Here is a 27611-nt window from a genome sequence, read left to right on the forward strand (position 1 = left end):
AAATCTTACAATTATTAGTCTGGAATCCAATTTTGTTGAACATTCCACGTTGTCATTAATTATTGTCATGTAAATTTGCTGATAAAGTGAGGGTAAGGGAGTATACGTTTATTCCAATATCGAGCCAGATACACAACTCTTATTTTATGTGAAAAGGTGCTTTGATCCAACATACAAAATACAGGAAAAAGAGCTCAGATGGCTAAACTAGACTGGTTTTAATATGTATTAATGTAACGTGTTAATACATATATATGGTTGCACTAAACGAGATTTTGTATTAATTAAGAGATAAGAACAAGGCTAGAACAATAGGGATCGAATGTAAATGAGGCTGAAGTCAAAATTTCTAATATCTTAACTATTGATTGTCGAAAAAGTTATCATTTGTGATAATAATTGAATCACCACCTTGCATTCTATTGAAACCTACATTGATAAGTAAATCATTTGTGGTCAGCAGTGTGTTTTCTTTGTGAGATAGAGGTGCAGGAAATATGATGAAGAAAAACTAGTTTTTAAGCTGTCATACACATGTTTTTAAAATATGCATGTAGGTTGAAGTTCTTTAATCTTTATCGGTGTTTCCCCCAGGATCTGAGTTCAAAGGGTTGGCAAAATGGTGTGATGTGACGTGAGCCCCCGTAGGGGGCGAAAATGCTAGGGGAATTCTGGGGCATGCTGCCCCGAGAAAATGTTTTCAAAATTAAGTTGCTTTTAGATGTATTTTGGAGTACATATGGGTGTCATATACACATGTTGTAAAACATTCTAATGAATAATTTGACCACACTAAACAAATATAAAAGGTTTTATTAATTTATTTTATCAAATACCTAACTACATGTGTATAAACTAAATACAAACAAGATGTAAAAGTTACAAGTAACATTGAATATTCTCATTAAAACACTTTCTGTACATCTACAAAACATACTACAGTTAACTTCTCTTTTTTTAAATTTAACTAAGCACAAGCACAAAATATAAAAAATAGTGACATTTAACTAAAGTTAACTAAACACAAACCTATTGTTCAAGGTAGCACTAAATTATTTAAACTAAAGAAACAACATTCTGTACAAGCACATAATATATATGGTTAGTAATTGAACACAGTTACTGAACATAAATGCAATGAGGTATTGAGAACAGTTAATTAACAGACACATCTATTCTTAATTTTTTCAACTGTCCCCATAAATCAACTGCTTTTTCAAAATTAAATGTTTCTATGGCAAGACCCTCCATTACAATAATGAGCAGATTGTTTAGTGTTTTCTCTGTCAGCTGATTTCTCATGTCATTTTTTATTCTTCCTAAAGTAGAGAATCCTCATTCGCAGTCTGAAAATAAAATTTTAAATATTATAAAAACACTTGTGGAATGTGTTTTTGAAATTTGAGTTACTAATTTCACATTCATATAGTCAGGTGGTAAAAATTTCATAATATACAATATTGAATTTAAAAACAGTTGAAGCAGGAAGCAGTAAACCCATCAATGCCATTAACAACAACAATAATAATAATTGATAATAATAAATATACATGTATATTGAAAACGGTACATCTGGAGTACATTATTGTCAACAAACAAAAAGTCAGTTCATAAACATGTACCTCTCACTGAATAGAATTCAGGCATCTGTATACCATCTTCACTACTCTCTCGTGTCAGGAGTGACTGTATTGCTTCTAATCCTGCTGTTCTTACTGACAAATTTTCATAGAACTGGAATAATTGTAGAAGAGTTGACAAAAACGTTTCTACACGTGCAACCTCTTTGCTTGCCTGACCTGTTGCCAAGGCTAACCGGTGGTTAACACAGTGATTCCCCACAACAGTTGGTACAAGATCCTTGAATTTTTTCACCACTCCTTTTTTTTGGCCTAATCATTACATTGGCTCCGTCACTTCCAACTGCTAACAATTTCTCAGTTATTTGCAAGTCATTGTCATCGAAATACTTCTTCACAGCATCAAAGATTGTTTGGGCGGTACCGCTTGGAATGGGTATCACCGTCAAGAATCGCATCATTATCTCTTTGTCACTCACATACCGAATATAAACTGAGTTGTTTCTTGACTGAGACATCCGTTGTTTCGTCGATCATGATACTGAATTTGAAAGCTTTTCGAATTTCATCATGAATATCTTTTCTTATTTCACCACTTAAACAATTTAGATACTCATCTTGTATTCTGTGGCTGGTGTAATGTGCATTCTTGCCAAGATTTATGTCATCCAGAAACTGTAATCCCATATCTTTAACAACGGTGACAAGTTCGTCAAAGTTAGTGGTATGCGCAATCTCATTTTTCGTTAAGAAGTACATCAATTTCATGTGAGCGATGACAGCTTCTCGTTGTGTATTTACTGCGGGTTCAAAACCGTATGAGACTCTTTTTTACGAAACTTTGACACGGGACGTCAATCCATGTCGTCTTTCCAAGTGGTGGACGACAATTATGTTTTGTACATAATGCACAAAACATACCTTCAACTGTGAGTCCATGTTGCTTAAGCGGGTGGTCATTTGGTGGTGCTACGATCACCCACTTTTCATCAACCTTTTTCACTGGTTTCACCCACATGAATTCTCGAGACCAACAAGACCAATCCTAACCAGACTGTCTAGTTTTTGATCTTTCAGCATTATTGTTACTATCATCCGGACTAGGAGAACGTTGCCTTTTTGTAACTAACCACTTTGTTAGAGACATTTTATATTTAATACTACATATTGTTAATATGTTATTTCAAAATATGTGGCCAGTAAGTCAGTGTTATATACCTCATCCATTGCTGACATGTATTACTCAAAATTCTTTAAAGTAAATCACACAAAAAGATCGACAGTTGGCGCAATCAAGTTGTCAAAACACATGATTACTTTCTTTTCATTACTAGGTGTCGGCAATCGATTCATCCAGTAATAGCCACAGAGGCCATTAGCCGATAAAGAGACGAAATGGCTGCTTTTGTTTGATCTCATGACTGTCATTTATTTTCATGTTTACTGGTTTAGACAAAAAATATAATCTGCAAAGTCGTCCTGTTAAAAGTAGTTTGTGTACATTGATGTTCTGAGACAGCAATCGAATTTGCCCGAAAAGAGCTTATGGAAATTAACAATGTTGAATCGTGTTGGCGGGGTCTTAATGGGACCTAGGGGAAACACTGCTTTATTAATTATAATTAATTCACCAAAAAGTAAACAAAAGTAAAATGTTAATTTAATAATAAAAATGTTGGCTTTTTTTTTTAGGTTTTGGTTTGTGTGGAATTCCAGAGAATCTGATAGCTGGTCTGATTAAGTCTGAAGTGAAAGATCTAACGATTGTAAGCAACAATGCAGGTGTGGACAACTTCGGCATTGGTCTGCTGCTTAAACAGAAACAGGTACTGATAAATGTTTATGATGATGAACTATATATCGTAGATCATTCTAGAAATGATAAAATAAATTGATTCCATTTCTGATATCCCTCTTTCCCACCCCCTTCCATATCTTGGACAGAACTCTTGATAAAATCAGAGATTGTATCCACAACATGCATGTTTGAACTACTCTAATCATGTGAGGCATGCCAAAAATTAACAACACCCACACAAAATAGAGTATATAATATAATTATAAATGTATATATTACCACAAGCAAACAATTCTGTTAACATTTTTCTTTCTGCACTTAAGAACGTCCCTTTACATTCCGATTTTTCTGCAACTGACTTTGAGAAATGGATATTGTCATGATTACAGGTCAAACGAATGATTTCATCCTACGTTGGAGAAAATGCGGAATTTGAACGACAGTATCTGGCAGGCGAACTGGAAGTTGAATTAACACCACAGGTGAGTTTCAGATCTAGTTTATTACAGTGTTACCGTATCTGTAATAGAGCAAAGAAAATCTATTTTCTTATTTACATCATACATTTAACATTGAACAGTTGTTAAAACACATACAGAAGGCAAGGCTTACATGTACACTGGTGGCACCTAAGCATTTGTGTTATATTTTAACATTAAAATCTTTCTTTAAAAATATTTGTTTCACAGCCACAATATAATGGAACAAACGTGTTACTACTGAAAATTATTATTGTTATTTTTTTAACTCATGTAATGAGCACATTTTTAGTGGCAACCCCCTGTATTTACTGGCCTGCATGATGGCACATAAGTCTGCGCAGTAAACATCAAACAACCACTTCTGTTGCTAATATTCATAGAAACAACAACAGGTAATGGATCCAACTTTTTGTAAGTTCTAGACAACAAACACTTCCTATTATAATCTGCAAATGAGATAAATATAAATGGTGTTTTTGCTCCTTTGTTTGGATAACACAAAACGACAATATAAAAAAAGGCCAATGTCAAAATATATGATCATTATTCAACAAAAGTTGTCTGTTATTAACTGTGTAAATGAGCGCAAATAGTGGACAATCAATGATAATTTTGAAACAGACGATAGTTAAAAAAAATAGGCCATGCTGTAAACTTTAAATATTCTGGGCAGCCATATTGGTTGTGTTGTGTCACTCAGAGGGAAATTCAAAGTATGCTTGGATGTTTACGTTGACAGATAAAATAAAACATTTATTTGATTTATGGATTCATAAATTACAATAAGGTATGTATTGAAACTTCTATGTAAACTTGCGTAAATTGATATGCAAGGTTGATCATTACAGCGTTGACAGACACGTGTTGACAGATAATACAAAAACATGTTGATCGAGGCTGGCAAAAGTATACTTTTAGTGCATTAATTCAGAGGGTTTTTTTCAATCAAATTGTTATCTACCAGTTTTATACATATATTCACAATCAAGATGTGTTGTTTTAACAATTGTTTTATGAATTAAATTAACGTTGTTTGTTTGTTTACAAACATACCCCAACACTTGTTTCAAGACGTAATGTAATGTAATTAACATGCACATACTGTTGTGCCGCACAGACTAATGGGACATGAGTGTACCTCACTGCATGTTTCAATAGATCTCTGCGAACACTTGCTGTAGGCCCATAACAAGTAATGTTGAGTCTACACCAATAAATTATCTTGGAATGAACTCTTGACTGCCAAAGGTGAATGTGAAGTGGTTCAAAAAAGTATTTTTTCTATTCAACATGCATTCTTGTTTCGGAAAATCCTGTTGTTTAAAGAAATATTTTGATTCTGGCAGTATTTTTTTAATTGTGAGATCTGCATGAATACCATGATTGTATTATGTCATATATTTGTTTGTGAGTAATTTAATTTTATATGATGTGGTTTTAGTCACAATATACAGGGAAATGATTATTCAGCTTTTTATCAAATTTCAGCGTTTTGTTTTTTTAAAAATGAGAAATGCTTAAAAATAAGTGTTTATTTGAAAACAAGAGAGCTTTTAAAAGATTGTATATTTAAGTGGACATCAGATGGGCTTTGCTGAATGTTAGTATATGTTATATTTTATATTGTTGTTGTTAGTGGTGTTTTACATGTATCTGTGTGTTTATTAAGGGAACTTTGGCAGAGAGAATTCGAGCTGGTGGTGCCGGTGTCCCAGCATTCTTCACTCCGACAGGGTTTGGTACTCTGATTCACAAGGGTGGAGCACCAATCAAGTACAGTCCAGATGGCAACATCGCCTTAGCCAGTGAGGCCCGGGAGGTGAATAATTGATGGGCTTAAGCATTATTGAAAATTAACTGTTAAAAATGTGTTATCAGGGATATGATTTTTCTGCTTTTTATTAGTCCCCCTACCGTTCCAATCGGAGGGGACTATAGGTTTCATCTCCATCCTTCTGTCTGTCTGTTCCACATATGTTTTCCAGATGTTTTTTTAAGAAGGCTTTGAGATATTGAGCTGAAATTTTATGTATAGCTTCATCATTTACTGTTACAGATCAAGTTTGACTTTCATGATGATTTACCCATTTTTAACAGAGTTATGCCCCTGAACTTGGGAGATGTGAAAATTTGTTTTCCGGACTTGCAATGCAAAGATAAAATTTTGTATATAACTTTATCATTTGTATATATAGCTTTACAGATCAAGTTTAACTTTCATGGTGATTTACCCACTTTTCAGAGTTATGGCCCTTGAATTTAGGAGATACGAAATTTTGTTGGACACAGTAGGGGACAGGTATTGCTTTAGCAGTACTCTCAAAATGCTTGTTTGTCTCATTTTTGTTTTGGCATAGAATAATTTTCTCTAGATAGTCTGCATTTGACCTGAAATGTTAAAATATTAGCTATATTTAACTGAGGTATAGAGTTTTTCACCTTTTCAAGTGTATACAATAAAATAATGGTGGGGTGGGACGTAGCTGAGTGGTAAAGCCCTTGACTTATGCATAGTTAGTCTGGGATCGATCCCAGTCATTGGACCCATTGGACTATTTCTCGTTCAGCCAGTGCACCCAGAACTGATATATCAAAGGCTGTGGTATGTGCCATTCTGTCTGTAGGATGGTGCATATAAAAGATCCCAATTTGCTACCAATGAAAAAAAGACAGGAGGTTTCCTCTATAAGACTACATCATTTTATCACAAATATAGAAAATTGTTGTGTTTTCAATTTGAAATTGTGTATGAGCCTATAGTACCCAGCATAGCTTAGATTAGTTTTAAGATGCTACATATAATTTTTATCAGTTACATAACATTACTCTGCCTTCATTTGTTTATTCATTGCAGAGTCGTAATTTTGATGGACATGACTACATAATGGAAAGATCCATTACAGGAGACTTTGCATTGATCAAAGCTTGGAAAGCTGACAAAGCCGGCAATCTGACCTTCAGGTACTTCACACAATTGCCTGAGTACATGTAGTGTGTCAGACTGTGTTGTTATCATCACTTTATCAGTATTACACGTCTCATGTTATGTGGCAATGACTCAGATTTCATTCAGTGACACAGACTTGCTGTGGGACAGATTATATGATCACTTATACTAAGTGTGCTAGCTTTTTACCATTTTAGTTATACTCTGTCACTGCTGTCCTCGCTTTGGCAAAGTAAAATGAATAAAATTCAACCTTTACTTTACTGAAATTTCATGGAAATAATTCAGGGTATCAATTGGTTACCTGGTGGTTAGTAAAATCAATCTGGAACCAAAATATTATTATTTTATTTTTATTTTTTTATTATCGGCCTGTCTATAAGGAGTGGTATTTTAATATGGCAGTGTCCATCCATTTGTCCATAAATTTTTCATTTCTAGAGCATATTTTTCTTATTTCATATAGGATTGTCAAATCTTGCATGCAAGTACAACTTGGGATGGTGGTCGGTTGCATACCATAATTAGGTAACCGTTCCCTACTTTTATGCATTACTGCACATTAAAGAAAATCCTTGTCTGGGCCATATCTTCCTTATCAATTCATATAATCTTGCATGCAAGTACAACTTGGGATAGTGGTGTGTTGTATACTACAACTGGGTCACTGCAACCTAATTTTCATGGGTGTATACCTCACTGGTACAGATACATACAAAATTATCAAATTTTAAAGGTGCACACCCAATATTATTTTATTATTTTAAGTATCAGAAATGTCCACTCAGTGGCATTTGAAAACTGAAAACAGTTTTGGCCTGTTTGTATTTTAGAATATGTGTGAAGCAGGGGTGGGGAAAAATAAAATTGTCAATCGATCCCACTTGATGTCATCACTACCGGTGGGTGGGGGGGAGGATAAAAAAAGAAAGGAATTTAAAAAAAGACGAACATTTAAAAGACAATGTTTGTCAAATAGTTTTTTAAAAATTCATAGTGACATTTGTACAGTTTTATCTTGAATCATGAATGCAAAACGATAAACATGAAAACATGAAACAATATTTTTTTTTATCACATAAGTGAAAAACCTCACAAATTGTATATATTTTACATAATGAAATAAATAATATTAAAAAAGGAATAAAAGTTATCAATTTTAATTCCCATATATGTATAAAAAGTACGAGTATTCAGTACTGTGTCCTGAAAATTAATCAAATATGGCACCGTTGAAGCATTTGACAGCCTGAGCTAGCACACGTTTAGACAAAGAGATTAATATCATCACTGATTGGAAGAAATTCAACCTCTACTTGCTCTAGAGATAACCAGTACGTGTAGCTGTTCTGCTCACTCCCACTTGTTAACAAAAAAGGTGGAAACCTTTTGTTAATTTTAAAATCCTTTATAATTATTGGATACCCTACATTGAACAGTCAAAAATAAATACATTTATAGATTATTTCAGTATATTTTATGCTATTTCAAGCAGTTTGTATTTCACAAAAGCCTCTTGCTTCGGACTAGGACACTCGATCCGACAGAGCTCCGTACATAGATGTTGACAGGCGTTGATTGTAACCAGTTGCAAACTCTGGGTCCTTTGTTTTAATTGGAGTGTAATGCCTTGATGGCTCTCACCAAGAATGGTGTTATTGTTAGCGTCTGTTTAATCTCTTGACTGGCTCAGCGACTTTGACAAATGTCTAGCCTAGTAGCAGTGGTTTGACACTACTGTAGGTCCAACTTCAGTGACTGGTGATATATACTTCTGAAACACCAGCCATATTGACCACTATTTATTTATTATTTTACATCATGCACGAAATACCGATGTCTTGGCAGGCAGGTCCACTTGACGCATAGGAATTTGTTCCAATAATAGAAATGGACAGGTGCTTCAGACTGACAAGAATAACAAAAGTGGGACCGGCAAACGCACATTTAAAAAAAAAAAAATTGGTCTCGGAGATCGAGAATCGGTCCCAGATCAGGAAAAAAGGTCTTTTCCCCAATCCCTGGTGTGAAGTATTATATAGTGGTCCTAATGAATTTCATCCTTTATAGACAGACGGCAAGGAATTTCAACCCGCCCATGTGTAAAGCTGCAAGCATCACTATTGTGGAAGTTGAGGAGATAGTTGAGATTGGGGAGATACCTGGAGAGGATGTCCATGTTCCACATATTTTTGTGCATCGTGTTGTTAAGGGACCGAAATTTGAGAAAAGAATCGAGGTATCTCATTGCCAAAATAATATATATTACATGTATGCCTACTTTAACTGTTTGTTCACTCTGGTTCCCATAAAATGTATGACCAGTCTACAGTGATTGTATAGGATTTCAGACAAATGTCACTTGTTAAGAGAATACAAGTTTCTTAATTAGCCACAGATATTAGTTTATCATGGTTGACGATTTTTTACCCCAATGGGAACACTGAATAAGCAATTCTTAAGATGTCATCTATTGTTTTAACTTAATTTTTTTTATTACGAATTCACTGTTGTGATTGAAAAATGTCCAGTTATTAACAACACAATTTGAACATTTCTGTCTGGTTTAGAAATACTGTTGATGGTTGAAGGTTACCATCAAGGGCCTGGTAACTTATCCAAGATTTATAAGAATCATGTTTAATCACAAGGAAATCTTGAATATTGTTTTCAGAAGTTAACACTTACCCAAGAGAAACATGAGCGCCCGCCACAAGATGCCGCTGCGAAGGTTCGTGAGATGATCATCAAACGAGCTGCGCTGGAGTTGAAGGATGGAATGTATGGTATCCTTACGTAAATAATATTACAGTTAAACTCCTCTGAACAGGACATCTACAGCACCAAGTAAAATGTCCAGTTTTAAGGAGTATTTAGTTAGTGAGGTTCTGTTTTTGTAATAAAATTTAAAAAGGTACCATGATAAACATCCAGTTTTCAAGTAATTTCGGTTTACAGAGGTTCCGTTTAGAGAGGTATCACTTTAAAAGTCTTCATTTGTTTGTTATCAACTTATTGTAGGTCCACTTTTAAATATTTAGTGTTTATCTTCTTATCCTAACGGTAGGTGTATTTTTCCCAATAAAACTATTCAAGTTTGAGTTCTTTTTTAACTTGCCCTAGTCAAACCATATCTTGCTTTCAGTACTAAATTAACATTTTGCTGTTCTTTCTGTGGAAAAGTGCATATAAAAGATCCCTTGTTGCTAATAGAAAAATGTAGCAGGTTTCCTCTTAACCAAGTGTTTGACATTCAACAGCTGATGATTAATAAATTGATGTGAAAAAAACAACAACAAAACAAAAATCCTACTAGCTTTTATAATTGTATATGTCATTATTTGAAAAAACCCTTGTGTTTATTTGATATCTGTATGTGTGTGTCAATCCTTACATCTGAAACAGTAAATCTTGGTATTGGTATGCCCATGTTGACCAGCAACTATATCCAACCAGGGATTAATGTGACACTTCAGAGTGAAAATGGAATTCTTGGATTGGTATGTATTTTGTATTTTCATATGCAATTATTATTATTATCAGTATGATTAGTTTAATAATTTTAAAGTTATTTGTATCCTTTAACCACTGTTTACATTAGTAAATTATGAACAAAAACAAAGCGATAAATTGCTGTTAGAAGATTAACATGCTGTTCAGGGGTTCAAACTCCCTTTCCTCAAAACATAATTTCTGGGTTGTTGAAAAAATAATTTCTGGAAGAGCATGACTAGAATACCCCAGGAACTACACATGCTACAGTCTAGATTGATCACACCCTCCAAAGCACCCTCACCCTAACCCCCCCCCCCCCCCCCCCCCCCCTATATAATCCCCAAGGAACTACACATGCTACAGTCTAGATCGATCACACCCTCCAAAGCACCCTCACCCCAACCCCCAGTATAATCCCTCAGGAACTACACATTCTACAGTCTAGATCGATCACACCCTCCAAAGCACCCTCACCCCAACCCCCCGTATAATCCCCCAGGAAATACACCTGCTACAGTCTAGATCGATCACACCTTCCATAGCACCCTCACCCCAACCCCCAGTATAATCCCCCAGTAACTACACATGCTACAGTCTAGATCGATCACACCTTCCAAAGCACCCTCACCCCAACCCCTGTATAATCCCCCAGGAAATACACATGGTATAGTCTAGATCGATCACACCTTCCAAAGCACCCTCACCCCAACCCCCCGTATAATCCCCCAGGAAATACACCTGCTACAGTCTAGATCGATCATACCTTCCAAAGCACCCTCACCCCAACCCCCCATATAATCCCCCAGTAACTACACATGCTACAGTCTAGATCGATCACACCTTCCAAAGCACCCTCACCCCAACCCCTGTATAATCCCCCAGGAAATACACATGGTACAGTCTAGATCGATCACACCCTCCAAAGCACCCTCACCCCAACCCCCCGTATAATCCCCCAGGAAATACACATGGTACAGTCTAGATCGATCATACCTTCCAAAGCACCCTCACCCCAACCCCTGTATAATCCCCCAGGAAATACACATGGTACAGTCTAGATCGATCACACCCTCCAAAGCACCCTCACCCCAACCCCCCGTATAATCCCCCAGGAAATACACATGGTACAGTCTAGATCGATCACACCTTCCAAAGCACCCTCACCCCAACCCCTGTATAATCCCCCAGGAAATACACATGGTACAGTCTAGATCGATCACACCCTCCAAAGCACCCTCACCCCAACCCCCCGTATAATCCCCCAGGAAATACACCTGCTACAGTCTAGATCGATCATACCTTCCAAAGCACCCTCACCCCAACCCCTGTATAATCCCCCAGGAAATACACATGGTACAGTCTAGATCGATCACACCCTCCAAAGCACCCTCACCCCAACCCCTGTATAATCCCCCAGGAAATACACATGCTACAGTCTAGATCGATCACACCTTCCAAAGCACCCTCACCCCAACCCCTGTATAATCCCCCAGGAAATACACATGGTACAGTCTAGATCGATCACACCCTCCAAAGCACCCTCACCCCAACCCCCCGTATAATCCCCCAGGAAATACACATGGTACAGTCTAGATCGATCACACCTTCCAAAGCACCCTCACCCCAACCCCTGTATAATCCCCCAGGAACTACACATGGTACAGTCTAGATCGATCACACCTTCCAAAGCACCCTCACCCCAACCCCTGTATAATCCCCCAGGAACTACACATGGTACAGTCTAGATCGATCACACCTTCCAAAGCACCCTCACCCCAACCCCTGTATAATCCCTCAGGAACTACACATGGTACAGTCTAGATCGATCACACCTTCCAAAGCACCCTCACCCCAACCCCTGTATAATCCCTCAGGAAATACACCTGCTACAGTCTAGATCGATCACACCTTCCAAAGCACCCTCACCCCAACCCCTGTATAATCCCCCAGGAAATACACATGGTACAGTCTAGATCGATCACACCCTCCAAAGCACCCTCACCCCAACCCCTGTATAATCCCCCAGGAAATACACATGGTACAGTCTAGATCGATCACACCTTCCAAAGCACCCTCACCCCAACCCCTGTATAATCCTCAGGAACTACACATGGTACAGTCTAGATCGATCACACCTTCCAAAGCACCCTCACCCCAACCCCTGTATAATCCCCCAGGAAATACACATGGTACAGTCTAGATCGATCACACCTTCCAAAGCACCCTCACCCCAACCCCTGTATAATCCCTCAGGAACTACACATGGTACAGTCTAGATCGATCACACCTTCCAAAGCACCCTCACCCCAACCCCCCGTATAATCCCCCAGTAACTACACATGGTACAGTCTAGATCGATCACACCTTCCATAGCACCCTCACCCCAACCCCTGTATAATCCCCCAGGAAATACACCTGCTACAGTCTAGATCGATCACACCTTCCAAAGCACCCTCACCCCAACCCCCCATATAATCCCCCAGGAAATACACCTGCTACAGTCTAGATCGATCACACCTTCCAAAGCACCCTCACCCCAACCCCCCGTATAATCCCCCAGTAACTACACATGGTACAGTCTAGATCGATCACACCTTCCAAAGCACCCTCACCCCAACCCCCCGTATAATCCCCCAGTAACTACACATGGTACAGTCTAGATCGATCACACCTTCCACAGGCCTGCACAAATTAAAAATTTGCATAACCGGAAAATCGGTTATGCCAAAAAAAATTGCATAACCTATTTTGATTTGCATAACCGGTTTTTTTTAAAAATGAAAAAGAACTTTAAAATAATTTTAATAAAGAACACCATTGTCATGTTGAAGTAAAAATGAACTGTAATAATATACCTTTATAGTATACACGTCAAACTTATACAGTCAAATTTTTCATCGCCATGTGTGATATTTGACAATTTCCCGTAATCAGCCGAAGTTTACCGATTAACGTTTATTAATGGAAGTATCGCAATTTCTGATTGGCCGCATTTTGAAGGAATTCCCTTCGGTGACATCCAACAACCAATGAGAATATCTTACACTTCACAATTTAAGTATTCTAGCTAGACTGGTATCTGCCATTTCCGTAACATTTAATTATAATAACACATGTCGGAAACCAGTCAAGTTGTTTGTACCCGCGATGTATCGTACGGTCACACGTTTTCGATCGACACGCGTTTCTGATCGTTCACATTTGTAATTGCAATAGTGCGAGAATGTGCGAACACTGATGTCACCACAAGAACGAAAACGAACACGGAAGTCACTGCTTTGTTCCGAGAGAAAAATTATTAAATACTTATAATTTTTTATTTATATTTTATTCATATATTTCGCTTAAGCGATCGAAAACCGGTGACTCTAGGACATTTTATTCAGAAAGTTTTGCACGAACGGTAAATCGGTTATGCGAAATAAATTTGCATAACCGACGCACGAACGAAACGATCGTTCGTGCAATTTGTGCAGGCCTGCTTCCATAGCACCCTCACCCCAACCCCCCCTGCGAGTGCTGTAACCTCACCGTGGTGCAGGGGTGTAACATTCTCTTTGAGAATGGCCAATACAGCACAAATTGAAGTTTAGAGTAAAATTCGGTGTCCGTAAAATTCTGTGATATTTGTATTTGTATTTTTGGCACAGTTCTTTACACTGTTCTTGTTTAAACCTTGAATTTTTATATTGATGTTGATCATCACTTTATTTATTTGCATTACCATAGTTTGACACCCAATAGCCGATGTATTTTTCGTGCTGGGGTGTCGTTAAACATTCATTCATTCATTCATTCATTCACCCCAACCCCCCGTATAATCCCCCAGTAACTACACATGGTACAGTCTAGATCGATCACACCTTCCAAAGCACCCTCACCCCAACCCCCCGTATAATCCCCCAGTAACTACACATGGTACAGTCTAGATCGATCACCACCTTCCAAAGCACCCTCACCCCAACCCCCCGTATAATCCCCCAGTAACTACACATGGTACAGTCTAGATCGATCACACCTTCCAAAGCACCCTCACCCCAACCCCCCGTATAATCCCCCAGTAACTACACATGGTACAGTCTAGATCGATCACACCTTCCATAGCACCCTCACCCCAACCCCTGTATAATCCTTTGCACATGCACCTGTCTTGACTTGTTTACTTTGGACTAGACTTTTGATTGCTTACATTGATAGTTTTATATCATTATTTGCAATATAATATATGAAAATAAGGTTTTTGTCATAACAAGACATACATATTGATTTAGAATTAAAAGTTTAAAACCAATTTTACATGACAAATTTAACATCTTCGAAAGCATGGTGACATGAATCATTGGTCAATCTGTGAAAGTCATGCTGGTTTTGGTTAATCATAGAACACTGACATAATAACTTGACAAAAATATTAGCAAATTTGTTTATTTAAAGGGACTGTCCTGAGTTTGTAGCCATTTAAAAGGTTTTTGGCAAATAAAAGGTTTTTGGCAAATAAAATATTTTTGCATTGTTAAAGTTACAATTTACTTTTCCATGGGAAAAAAAATCTAATATTGTCCACAGCAAAAAAAGTGCCGTGGAGAATTAAAAGCGCTAAAGCAATCTCAACAACATTTCATTGCCGATTACTGTTTTTTTACAGGGTCCATTTCCACGACCTGGGCATGAAGATGCTGATCTGATCAATGCAGGTAAACAAACCGTGACAGCTGTTCCCGGGGGATCTTTCTTTTCTAGCGACGAATCATTCCTTATGATAAGAGGGTGAGTTTCCAAATGATTAGAGATGATCTGATTTTTATTTATTTATTTTTAATTCATATACTACAGCATATTAAATGCACATGAAGTGATCAATAAAAAGAAATGAAATAATCAATAAAATAATGCTGTTCTAAATGATTTTATATAAAATAGTGAAATTACAGTCAAACTTCGTTATCTTGACCTCTGTAAACTCAAGTACCCAACACATCTCGAGGTTCAATGCCGGTCCCGGCAATTTTCCTATGCAATGTTATGAAATTAAACACTGTTATCTCGAGGTTCAGTGCCGGACCCGGCAATTTTCCTATGCAATGTTATGAAATTAAACACTGTTATCTCGAGGTTCAGTGCCGGTCCCGGCAGTTTTCCTAAGCAATGTTATGAAATTAAACACTGTTATCTCGGGCATGCTAATGTCGATTACGAGGCTTATCTTGAGCATATTTTGGTGTCCCTAGGTACACTTTACTGTTTTTTTCTCGAAGTATATAAAAAATACATGTAAAATGACTCCTTTTTTATTTATGTTTCGAGTATTAATTTTATATGTCATTTCATTCTTCCTTCTTCCCTAAATTCCGCCACTTAATTATAAATGAATTGATACACATGACAGAAAATTAAACAGTAAAATATGCCAGAAGATGAACCACTTGTTGAAGTTCCCGGCCCTGAGGGGACTGTTGAATCTAGCATTAAAAAGAGAAAAAAACCCACATAATGTTTTGTTTGGGATAATTTTCATCAGGAAACTGTTATGTTTATCTCGAGCTACTGATATCTCGAGCATGTTGGTCCGGTACCTTCAACATCGAGATAACGACGTTCGACTTTATTTCTGTTGTGCTATTTTTGTTTCAGGGGCCACATGCATCTCTCCATTCTAGGTGCTATGCAGGTGTCTCAGTATGGAGATCTCGCCAACTACATGATTCCCGTAAGTCAGCTGGCTATGTTTTAAAATATGTCCATCTTGTTACCATCATTGTTTAATATATCCGCTCTTACAAACACTGATATTTGGTTGCTTTGGAAGGAAGGAAATGTTTTATTTAATGACGCACTCAACACATTTTATTTACGGTTATATGATGTCAGGGTTGCTTTAGTGTCAAAATAATTATTGTGCAACAATACAAGAATATGTTTATATATATATACTCTTCAAAAGAAGAAACGCAAAACCACATTGTCGTAACATTTGGAGAATTGATTTAATTATTGAATGGTGAGTCCGATAATTACCAAATGTTGCAGGATTGTTCACAATTCACTCTAGTCCATTGTGAGTAAGTGATAGGACACACCACCAAGGTCAAGGTCATCTGGAGTCAATACCGGGTGTGGCCTCCGCGTGTGTTGACAACTGCCTGGCACCGCCTGCCCATTGAAGCAACCAGAGTACGGATGACGTCCCGGGGGATGGTGGCCCACTCGGCCTGCAAGGCTGCTGCCAGCTCAGGCAGGGTCTGGGGCTGTGGTTGTCGCTGTCGGAGGCGTCGGTCCAACTCGTCCCATAGATGCTCAATTGGGTTCAAATCCGGTGATGTCGATGGCCAAGGAAGGACATTAATGTTGTTGTTCTGTAGGAAAAGCCGTTGTGAGACGTGCTGTGTGAGGCCTGGCGTTGTCATGTTGGAACACTGCGTTGGCGTTGGCCATAACTGGAACGATGTGTGGCCGGAGGATCTGGTCAATGTAGCCCTGTGCATTCAGGTTGCCCTGCACGTGGACCAGGTCAGTTCTGCCAGTGTGTGAGATGGCTGCCCACACCATGACACTACCCCCGCCGAATCTGTCCACTTCCTGCACGCAGTTTGCCGCATAACGTTCACCACGACGCCTATACACGCGACATCTTCCATCATGACGTCGGAGCAGAAATCGGGACTCGTCACTGAACCACACCTGTCTCCATCGCAGTTGAGGCCATTGTCGATGAATCTGGCACCACTGCAGTCGGAGTCGACGGTGTTGTGGTGTTAAGATGACACCTCGAACTGGACGTCTGGCACGAATTCCTACCTCACGTAGGCGGTTCCGTACGGTCTGGTCGGATATCCTGCGCAAACCTGGTATTGCTGCGGCTGTGGAGGTGGCAGTAGTCAATCGTTCCCGAAGGTGGCGTACCCGGATGTAGCGGTCCTGCCCGGGGGTAGTGACCCGTGGTCGACCGGATCTAGGGAGGTCACGTGTTGATCCATGTTGCTGGTAACGGTCCCACAGTCTGGAGATGGTGCTTGGGGACACATGGAATGCCCTGGCAACGGCCGTTCTGGATTTGCCTGCGTCTAGTCGGCCGATGGCATTGTTTCTCTGCGGTTCACTGAGACGTGGCATGTCCTGGATTGTCAACTGTCGGCCAGATACAGAGGCCAGGCAAGCGAACACCCTGCACTTTTATACTGTCGGTGTTCATGTTGCACGTGCAGACAACGCACGTGCAGTGGTGACATGGTTTGCACGTGGCTGCGTTTTTGCGAATATTCACATTTTGGAACTTTATTGTACAGTAGCTGCGTTTTATCGAATGTAACCGTGGGAATGTGTTTGGGACGTGCAATGACCTTATATTCACAAAGCATGAACCGGTAGGAAACATAAAATCGGAGTTATAACCCATTTGTACCCTTTTGCGTTTCTTTTTTTGAAGAGTATATATAAATGCTTGACATGGCCATTTATTGGAACATACATTTTTGAAATCTCATTTTCACAGTTCTTGAACCTGCAGTCATTTTCGAGTTAAAGATTCTTGTGGCTTAATTTTATTCATCATTTCTGATGTTTGCAATTCTCTACCTGATTTTTTCCCTTAAATGTAGTTTCAAAAGTTGCCAGTTAAAATGTTTTATCCAGTCTGTATTAAACAAACAGCGGTTTTGAGACTTTAGAACCATTCTGAATTGACTTATTGTTTGTGTGTGTGTTTTACAGGGTAAGATGGTGAAGGGGATGGGAGGAGCGATGGATCTGGTATCCAGTTACAAGACGAAGGTGATCATCACCATGGAACACACAGCAAAGGTATGAAGTCACACGGCATAGCAAATATAACGATGTGAACTCTGGATAAGCTTCATTATGTCTTTCATTCATTCATTCATCTATCCATTCATTCACTCTGGCTAAGCTAGCATCTGTCTATATCTAATCTAGAACTGAGTGGTAACAAAGCCGATTTTGGAGTTGTGAAATTCAAAAGAATTTTTTTTTGTCAGTATGTCAATCTTCATTTATTATTTTTATTTTATGTAGATTATTAAGTATGTGTGTCTGTTTAATTAAATTACTAAAACATGTCATTTGTTTTATTCCAAATATCCATAACACTAAAATTGTGTATGCATTTTGTAACTTTCCAGGGAGGTAAACACAAAATTCTGCCAAGCTGTACTCTCCCCTTGACTGGGATTCACTGTGTGGACATGATCATCACAGAAATGGTATAGTTACTTGTGTTAATGTTACTGTTTAATTCTGCATTCACCATACCAGTGTTAAATGATTAAAACAAAAATGGTATAGTTACTTGTGTTAATAAGATATTATTTAGTTAAGCATACCAGTGTGGACATGATGATAACAGAAATGGTAGAGTTACATGTACTCGTGTTAATATGTTATTGTTTAATTCAGCATTCACCATACCAGTGTTGCATGATTTGACGCATTACTAGTTTAGTAGGAATTCTTTCTGAATCATGCAATCTTTTATATTATTTCTGTGAAAATGTGCAGTTTTTCTTGATATGATTATTGGTTAAAGGATACAGCAAATTCAATATTTAGTAAATTCATACAAAGTTGTGACGTAAAATTCTATTTTCTCCATTCTTTATGGGGCACATAGCTCCGTGATCTACTGACATGGTGTGGGTCAAAGGATCAATTACCATTGACAGACTCCAGGTTTTTTCTGTCCTAATTAGTGAAACTCCTCTAAACAGAATCCTCAGTAAACTGGAATTCCCTCATGGTCCCTTTTTAAATATCAGTACTGATCTGTCTAAATCGTACCCCTTTTGAAACCAGATTTTTTACACGGTCCCATGGGTATCCGGTTTAGAGGGATTTCTCTAACTATTAAAAGTTTCAAATGTTCTGAGGAGTCACTGTACAAATATCTTTCTGACTGTATAATTATTAAATATATATACTAGTGATTGTTGTGGTCATAAGATATTAAATTATGTGTAATTTGATACTTACAGGCTGTGTTTGAGTGTCACCATGAGAAAGGTCTCACATTGATAGAAATTGCAGATGGGGTTCCTGTTGAGGACGTTGTTGAAGTCACTGGCTGTGCGTTTGAAGTAAGATAATTTCCACTAACTGTGTGCCTTGTTTTAAATTTATTTTAGCATATGTTAGTATTGTTTGTACATTCAAATTGATTTCTCTTTTCATATGCCTGTCTATGATGGGTCGTATTATGGTATAGCGTCCGTACATCCGTCTGTTAACATTTTTTTGTCTGAACCATATCTTGCATACAGATGCATACAGGACCATCAAACCTCGCATGTAGGAACAACTTGGGATGGTGGTGTGTCAGATACTATTACTAGGTCTCTGATACAAATAAATCAAATAATTTGTCTATATTCTGAACATCATATGGTTTTCCATCAAACTCCTGATGGGCGTATCCTGTACCTTACTGGTACCCTTGTTACTCAGTAACATATATGCATGTCCATTGCGACAATACTGGTGTGGCAAGGCTTTAGATCTCATTAATTTGGGTTCTTGTCAATTCTCAGCACAGGGAGACCATTTTAACGCAGTAGCTGGCAACTGGTGATGATTTGTATTCACAAATGCATTTGACCTTGACTTTGGTGTAGTCTAAAGCCCTCTATGGGTAATGATAAGGGCATAGAATATATCTGATAACATTATATGGACGATAAGTCAGTGAAGGCAGGGAATATTTTGTTAAGTATCACATTGTGATTTTCTACACAAGTTTCGGAGATCGCTATACAATTTTAAAACATTAAACAATAATTGCTAATCAATTTTTATTTGACTAGATATATCGCTAATCGAGATTTAAAAAAAAAAAAAAGTTCCCTGGAGGGCATAATAACAGTGATCGAATTGCAAGAAAAAGAAATGGTCACTGAGGAGTACATGTTTCTTTTTCTCATTTCAACTTGACCGGCCTCGGTGGCGTCGTGGCAGGCCATCGGTATACAGGCTGGTAGGTACTGGGTTCGGATCCCAGTCGAGGCATGGGATTTTTAATCCAGATACCGACTCCAAACCCTGAGTGAGTGCTCCGCAAGGCTCGATGGGTAGGTGTAAACCACTTGCACCGACCAGTGATCCATAACTGGTTCAAACAAAGGCCATGGTTTGTGCTATCCTGCCTGTGAGAAGCGCAAATAAAAGATCCCTTGCTGCTAATCGGAAGAGTAGCCCATGTAGTGGCGACAGCGGGTTTCCTCTCAAAATCTGTGTGGTCCTTAACCATATGTCTGACGCCATATAACCGTAAATAAAATGTGTTGAGTGCGTCATTAAATACAACACTTCTTTCTCATTTCAACTTATTTTCCTGTTTATATCCACTTAAGGTTCAAGCACGCTGTCCTGGGTACACAATCAGCTCTCTGGTCTGTCTGTCCAGGACAGTGGGTTAATGGTTAGTGAGAGAGAAGAGGGTGTAGTGGTCTTACACCTACCCACTGAGTCATTAAAACTCGCTCTGGGTGGGAGCCAGTACCAGGCTGCGAACCCAGTACCTACCAGCTTTATGTCTGATGTCTTAACCACAACACCACCAAGGCCAGCTGAGGAGTACAACCACCCATTGATTGTTGCATAATTATTTCAATTATTCCACATTAGATAAACATTTCAGCTCTGTTACTGAATCACTCCAAGACCATTTGCCAATTGAATTAATAATCGGGTTCAAAGACACATGTATCTTAATTTTAATCCTATTTAAGTCCATTAGCTTGGCCTGCAGAACAGACACTTAGACCTGATATTGTGTTGAAATAAAACACACCTTTCAGCTCAACAAACCGAATCGAATCCATACCAAGTACTAGTAATAGATAAGGATGGAAAGCAGTATCGGTACCAGTGCAAATGAGTGGGCACCATGGTCAGTGAGGAGAGACCACGGCAGATGATGAAGACATAAATCAACTTGAAATACCTTTTCTGTCCAATCCATGTTTATGAACAGACAGAAGAAGAAAAAAAAAATTAATGCATTGCTGTATAACATTTTTTTGCCTTATTACGCTGTTGTTTGTAAATATTTGTTTGTCATGTGTTGGTTCAGAAATCTCAGGTAACTTGTTTTGTTTTGCAGGTGTCACCAGATTTGAAGCCAATGCAACAAGTGGATATGTGAAGTCACTCTGGTACTTGACAGCTAACGCTAACCTTGGTGATCTGCTACTAATAACTGTGTTAGTGTTTCACAGCATAATAAGAGAATGTATACTTACTTGAATGTGAATAATGTTTTAAAAGATTTTAATAGCCTGTTGATACTAATGTGTTAGTACTGTCCAGTTGTTAGAGAAACATACTGTTCATATATGGACATAAAAATTCTTAAACCAATACTGTGTTAATACTAGTACTTCACAGTATGTCGTAGAAGAATTTGATGATACATGTATCTACCTTTACAAGAATGATCTAAAACTATTACTGTTCAGCAGTATTTTGTTGTCCATCTTTATGACTTAACTGGAAGCAATCAGAATATTCTAGCATTCATGCAAAGATCTGACTATTATTCTGTTATTACATACTGTGAAGTACCAACACAGTAATGGTTCTATTGGCACTATTGGTTGTAAAATGAATGAATGAATGAATGTTTTATGACACTCCAGTGTATTTTTGTGCTGGGTGTCATTAAACCATTCATTCGTTCGTTCGTTTGTTGATTAATTTTACAACCAATACTGTATAGATAGTGTTATTACTATGTTGATGCTTCACAGTATGTAATAACAGAATCTGATGGTACCGACCTGTATATAAATAATCTAAAAACATTACTATTCAGTATTATTATCCATATGGTTCAACATAACTGAGTTAATAATAATCATACAAAGCACACGTGTAATAACAAGTGTAATGACGTAATTTTGGGAAGCGACGTCATAACATGACGTTCCTTCTCCAGTCCTAGCTCAGACTGTGCATTTGAAATATGACGTCATTTCGTCGTCTCCTTCTAGTTGTGGCTGAAACATTTTGAGTTGGGTCTTGTTATTCATAAAGAAAACAACAATAATAATATGGATAATAAAGAAATTATTACACTTGTGTGTGAATTGTACTGATTTTACGAAACTCATGTCAGGATTCATTTATTACCCTCGTTCTCGCTCGGGCAATACAAAAATCCTGACACTTGTTTCGTAAAATCAGTACGACTCACAAGCTCGTATAATAATCTCTATGTATCAAGCCTCAAAATTTGCTATAGTAATCAGCAATGCTTCTCCAATGGTATTTTTATAACTATTGGCCATTTACTGTGTTATTTGTATGTACTAAATAGCAGCCATAAGGTGATCAAAGTTTCAGTGGCCGCAGTATGTTAATATGTTGTTAGTTCACTGAAAGCAGTAAGAACATTCTGACCGTTCAAACAGATATCCAAAGCACAAATGGATCTAGAGAAAGATTCTTAGTTTGATAAATCTTCTATCAAATGTTTCTATCTTGGTTGTTAGTTTGATATCAGATTCATTGGTATACTTAGAACTGGCTGCTGTGTGACCAGATTGGTAACATCGTATTTACAGACTTGTTGTTTTGCATTTTGTCTCAACGCTATATTGTGTTAAGTAATAATTCCATTTTTGATCAATTGTAAATTATTCACTAAATTCTTATAAATACATGATTTTCTTACAAATACATGATTGTCAATCCATTTTAATGTAGAAGCGAGAACAATAATTAAATGCTATATGAATAATGGCCCCATTTCTTTAAACCGAACAATCGATCATACATTTGTGAATAGACGGGACGTGAATCTGATTTAAACTGATGACAGCAACATAAATGTTCACAATCTGTCATGGTTTTCATGTTTAACACTGTTAATGTGTGTTAATTAGCATATTTCTTCTCTAATAATGCTGTGAATGCAGAATATACATTATTATTGTGCAATACATAATATACCTCATATATCATGCTGATGCAAAAAATTAGTTTGTACTTGGAGTACATGGAGTTGTAAAACAAGTAGGTCTACTCAGTTTAAGGTTGAAGTAGAGGGAGTGCAAGACTTGAACATCTGTAGCGTTTTCATTATTTGAGATAGTCAGGAAATTGTGTAAGAAATATTACATTATTGCATGTACAAGCAAACCTGTGTCAAGCAGTCACTTAAGTATGTATCGGAGTGTGGCCTCTTAAAACAGGTGGCTTTTTATACAGGGTTAACTGTATAACTTTTAAATTTTTTATTGGATGATATGAAATAAACCAATTAGTGGTGCAGGCTTAAAGATTGGAATCTAAGATATAATTTTTGATATGCAGGGGTGGGAAAAAGTCCATTGTTGCTGGTCTGGGATGACTTCTCAATCTTTGATACTGAAATTATTTTTTAAAAACGTTTGTTTGCCTGTCAACCTTCTGTCCATTTCAGTTATTGCAACAATTTTTTTTTTATTCTTGACGTTTCTTTAAGTCTTTATTTGTCCTGTCAAACAGCTGGTGTGCATTTTAAAAATCTCAAAACATTGGAATTGGTTCCATATTTAATACAAATTGGTATGGTATTGGAAATTGATGATGTCGCATGGGATCGATTGGCAATTTAATTTTTCCCCTCCCCTGATATTTAGAAGATATGTTTGGCTTTGTTCCAGTTCATATTTGTTCATTCATTACTACAGTGTATGTACTTCCAGCAAGGATAGACATCAAAGTGTCTACTAAAATAAAGATCATGCTTAAATGTTTAATCATGTGTAGTAAGATAAAAGATTAGGTAAGGATGTAAGGAAACCGTAATGTCATTAGTATCATATATCATAAATACACTCCTTTCATTTCATTTCTATGTTACATAATACACATAGGTTTACCTCATCATCAGGTAGTGGACAATGTCTGATGAATAGGTTTCATCAATCTTCAGTTTTAAGTGCATTCTCCAACTTAATTATCATTAGTTATTATCATTTTTAATTGAGAAAGAAGAAAGAAATGTTTTATTTAACGATGCACTCAACACATTTTATTTACGGTTATATGGCGTCAGACATATGGTTAAGGACCACACATATTTTGAGAGGAAACCCGCTGTCGCCACTACATGGGCTCATTTTTTAATTGAGTATTTGGCTAAAACCACAAAGAATAGGCCTAATAAAAAACAAACTAATAACCCTAAAATATGAAATTAATTGGGTCGTTTTGGTCAGGAACTGGGCAGCAGTTGATGGCTAGCATTAAGCATGGTAGTATGATGGTACACATGGTAAACATCTAATCGATGACTGCCCAATTAATATTTTGACAGTCTTTGTTGGGTTCCATCAGAATACTGTCACTAGTATTGGGCTTAATGAGCTTTCAAGCTACATTTCATCAATTGTACAAACATAGCTAAGGAACTGCATCTAATTACATTGCATGAGTTCAGTTGGTAGTGGATTCAGTTGGTACCTGATTACGAACAAATTTCAAATTATATTGTTTGCTAATGTGAATTGTGCATTAAAGATTTTCGAAAAATAATGTACAGTTGTGGATTGAATTAGTCCGAAGGGATGTAGAATGTGTGGTTCTTCTACAGAATGTGTGGTTAAGAAAAGTATTGACATAATATGCTCCGTGCACTAGGATTGAATTAGTTCTAAATTTCTTCTATTGTTGTTATGGTGCAATATATGAATGGTTGTCATTACTGTTGTTTTAACAAGTAAATATATTCATATTAAGGGAAATAAAATTAAATGACACTCTTCCACTTCTTTAAAGGTTGATATTTTGCTAAATTTGGATGTCCAGAATACTGAGTGAAAACATCTTTACAGTTCTATGAAAATAGTTGATTACTACATGCTAGTATGTGTTTGCCAGTTTATTTCAGTTGGGTATTCTTACTGGAAGAATTCTAAACTAACACCCAGTAAAGAGTTTGTCATATATGTTGCTTATTTTCTTAGAATCTGTATTCAGATGAATATATTTTTAGATATTTTCCAAATGCCAGATTGGTTCATCCATACAGTGAGGGTGTAATTAGCTCTCTTTTATTTGTGTAATATTTTATCTATTTATTTGGATTTTTGAAGTTTTAACACTATTATTTTTTAAATGTCAAAACTAAGGTAACACTGGTAGAAATACATTTTGAAAAATATTTCCATCTTGTGTGTTTCTTTGGTATTTGGATTACCATAATTGGTTTTATCGAATGCAGTGGAGCTTGCAGCTAATTTTTGTAAATATATTTACATGGCGCACAGGAGTATTTCTTCAGTATATATCACTATATTCTTCTTGTGAATTACCTTACAGTATTAAGATCATATATTACTGTATACGCAAATATTTCCGTGGCTAAAATAATTCGCGATCAGGCTTTCATTTTACATTTTCACGAGGAATTATTTTCGTGACTGTCCCCCGATAATAAAATAAAAATTGCCCATATTTCATTTGCCAAATTCTTTTCAATGACAATTTCACGCACATACTTGGACATGTTCACCATGCTGTCAGCAAGACATCAATGTTGTATGTATGTCTGATAAGACTATTGTCATGTTATCGATGGAACACGCACATGCGATACAGGACATTGAAAAACACAAATATTATAAGAAATAACTTTTCATTATTGGTGATACCCACAAACTTCCATTTAAGATTACAAAGAAAAGAAACAAAACTGAGATTACATAACAACAGACTTGCACCCAGATGTGTGTCATTTGGATCAAATCCACGTGACCAGGCAGGTTTACAGAATCACGTGACCTTGCGGACCACTGACTGCTTGATTCTGATATGGGTTGGGCGTGCAGAGATAAGACTATATATTATATGGTAAATAATATACCAAATCGGAAATAAGTTTGCGCGTAATTAAATTCACTGTGCTATTAACGTGTTCGCGATTTTCACGGTATATTTTATTCGCGAACATATTTGCGTATACGGTACAACAAATGTGTTTCATTTGTCACTACTTCGTAACATTAACAGTGTTCGAAATAAGCACTTATCCGTTTGTCCTGACAAGTGATAATCTGCTGGGACAAGCAAAATGTACCTCAGTGGTTATCCAGTGGACAAGTAAAAATGTATAATGATGTTTCATTTTGAGCAATCAAAAACATTGTCCTTGCTCTTGAATAAAATTAACAACTTATTTGGACTAGTAAAAATATTGATGGACAAGTAGATTTGTAGATATACTTGTCCGGTGCACTAGTGAAAAAATCTGCCTATTTCTATCACTGATTAATATATTGTCATTAAGTGGAACATATATTCAAGGTGCAGTATCATACATGTAGTTACAAATGTCATATTTTGCTGTTTTTGCATTTATTTGTGAATGCACCGAATTCCATAGATTGTCCTCAATAATTCCTAGTTATTATTTGTTTTTCATTCTACTAGTGAATTAACTTTTTTAGGACATAAATTTGAAGTTATAACGCCTATATTTCAAAGCAAAAGTTAAATAATTTTGGTGGGAAGTCCCAATTATGTAACTTTGAGATTGTACGTTTAATGATATGCTAAAACGTTTTGATTTCTACTGGTTTTTCAGATTGATCAGACAAGGGGAGACAACATTTTTTCAGGACCCACAAAATAAAATTAAATAATTTTTATTTTGTAATAAATTTGTTAACACTAATACTCATTATACATAATGAAATAAAATTATCTGCTATGTTAGCCCAAACTCCAATAAGTTCCCTCCCACAAAAAACCCCAAACAAAAACAAACAAAGTACCTAATCCTGTATGCATCTCATAGTACATTCACCATACAGCAGAACATTTCTTTCACACTAACCTGTGGTGAATTTCATTCAACCCTGTGTGTGGTCATTCTGAAATAACCGTAACCAGATTTTCACTCATTCACTGATTAATTTTAATGATTTTACCACAGATTATTACATCTCAGGTATGACATTGTATATTTCTAAGTCAAAATGTTTAACTTTAGTTTAATTCCATGAAATGATTCTTAAAATGTGTTGCTTCGGAATATTGTATGATAATATATAGTACTATATACATGTATACATTGATGTTATATATTAAATTTTAAAAAATTCTTTATTTAAAACTGTGTTTAGTGATATTTATATATACAGAAAGGCCTCTTGTTGTAAATAGTATAGAGAGTCTTGTGTCATATACTTCATAATGATTGTCAGTGTAGTGATTTGGTGACTATGTAAATGGAAAATGTCTTATTAAAATGGTTTTATTAAATTCTTTGTACTTGTTTATGCACTTCATTTTCCACCTGCTCACATATTTGAATT

General features: G+C 36.8%; 1 protein-coding gene across 2 annotated transcripts in view; it reads left to right on the top strand.

Annotated features, from left to right (window-relative positions):
• Positions 1-27611, top strand: part of LOC121374081 (succinyl-CoA:3-ketoacid coenzyme A transferase 1, mitochondrial-like) — a 31305-nt gene that overhangs the window by 2443 nt on the left and 1251 nt on the right. The window contains exons 3-15 of one of the 2 annotated variants that reach the window (XM_041500997.1): positions 3273-3406; positions 3768-3860; positions 5530-5679; positions 6715-6821; positions 8878-9046; positions 9482-9593; positions 10213-10307; positions 14948-15069; positions 15934-16009; positions 18010-18099; positions 18438-18518; positions 19287-19388; positions 21410-21461. In XM_041500997.1, coding sequence (XP_041356931.1) covers positions 3273-3406; positions 3768-3860; positions 5530-5679; positions 6715-6821; positions 8878-9046; positions 9482-9593; positions 10213-10307; positions 14948-15069; positions 15934-16009; positions 18010-18099; positions 18438-18518; positions 19287-19388; positions 21410-21451 — 1373 coding nt within the window. In that variant the 3' untranslated portion in view covers positions 21452-21461. Of the gene's footprint in view, positions 1-3272; positions 3407-3767; positions 3861-5529; positions 5680-6714; positions 6822-8877; positions 9047-9481; positions 9594-10212; positions 10308-14947; positions 15070-15933; positions 16010-18009; positions 18100-18437; positions 18519-19286; positions 19389-21409; positions 22246-27611 lie in introns of those variants that run through there. The other variant, XM_041500996.1, reaches the window with a different exon arrangement.

This window comes from Gigantopelta aegis, chromosome 6, assembly GCF_016097555.1.
Source record: "Gigantopelta aegis isolate Gae_Host chromosome 6, Gae_host_genome, whole genome shotgun sequence".
In the NCBI taxonomy this organism is placed as follows: Eukaryota; Metazoa; Mollusca; class Gastropoda; order Neomphalida; family Peltospiridae; genus Gigantopelta; species Gigantopelta aegis.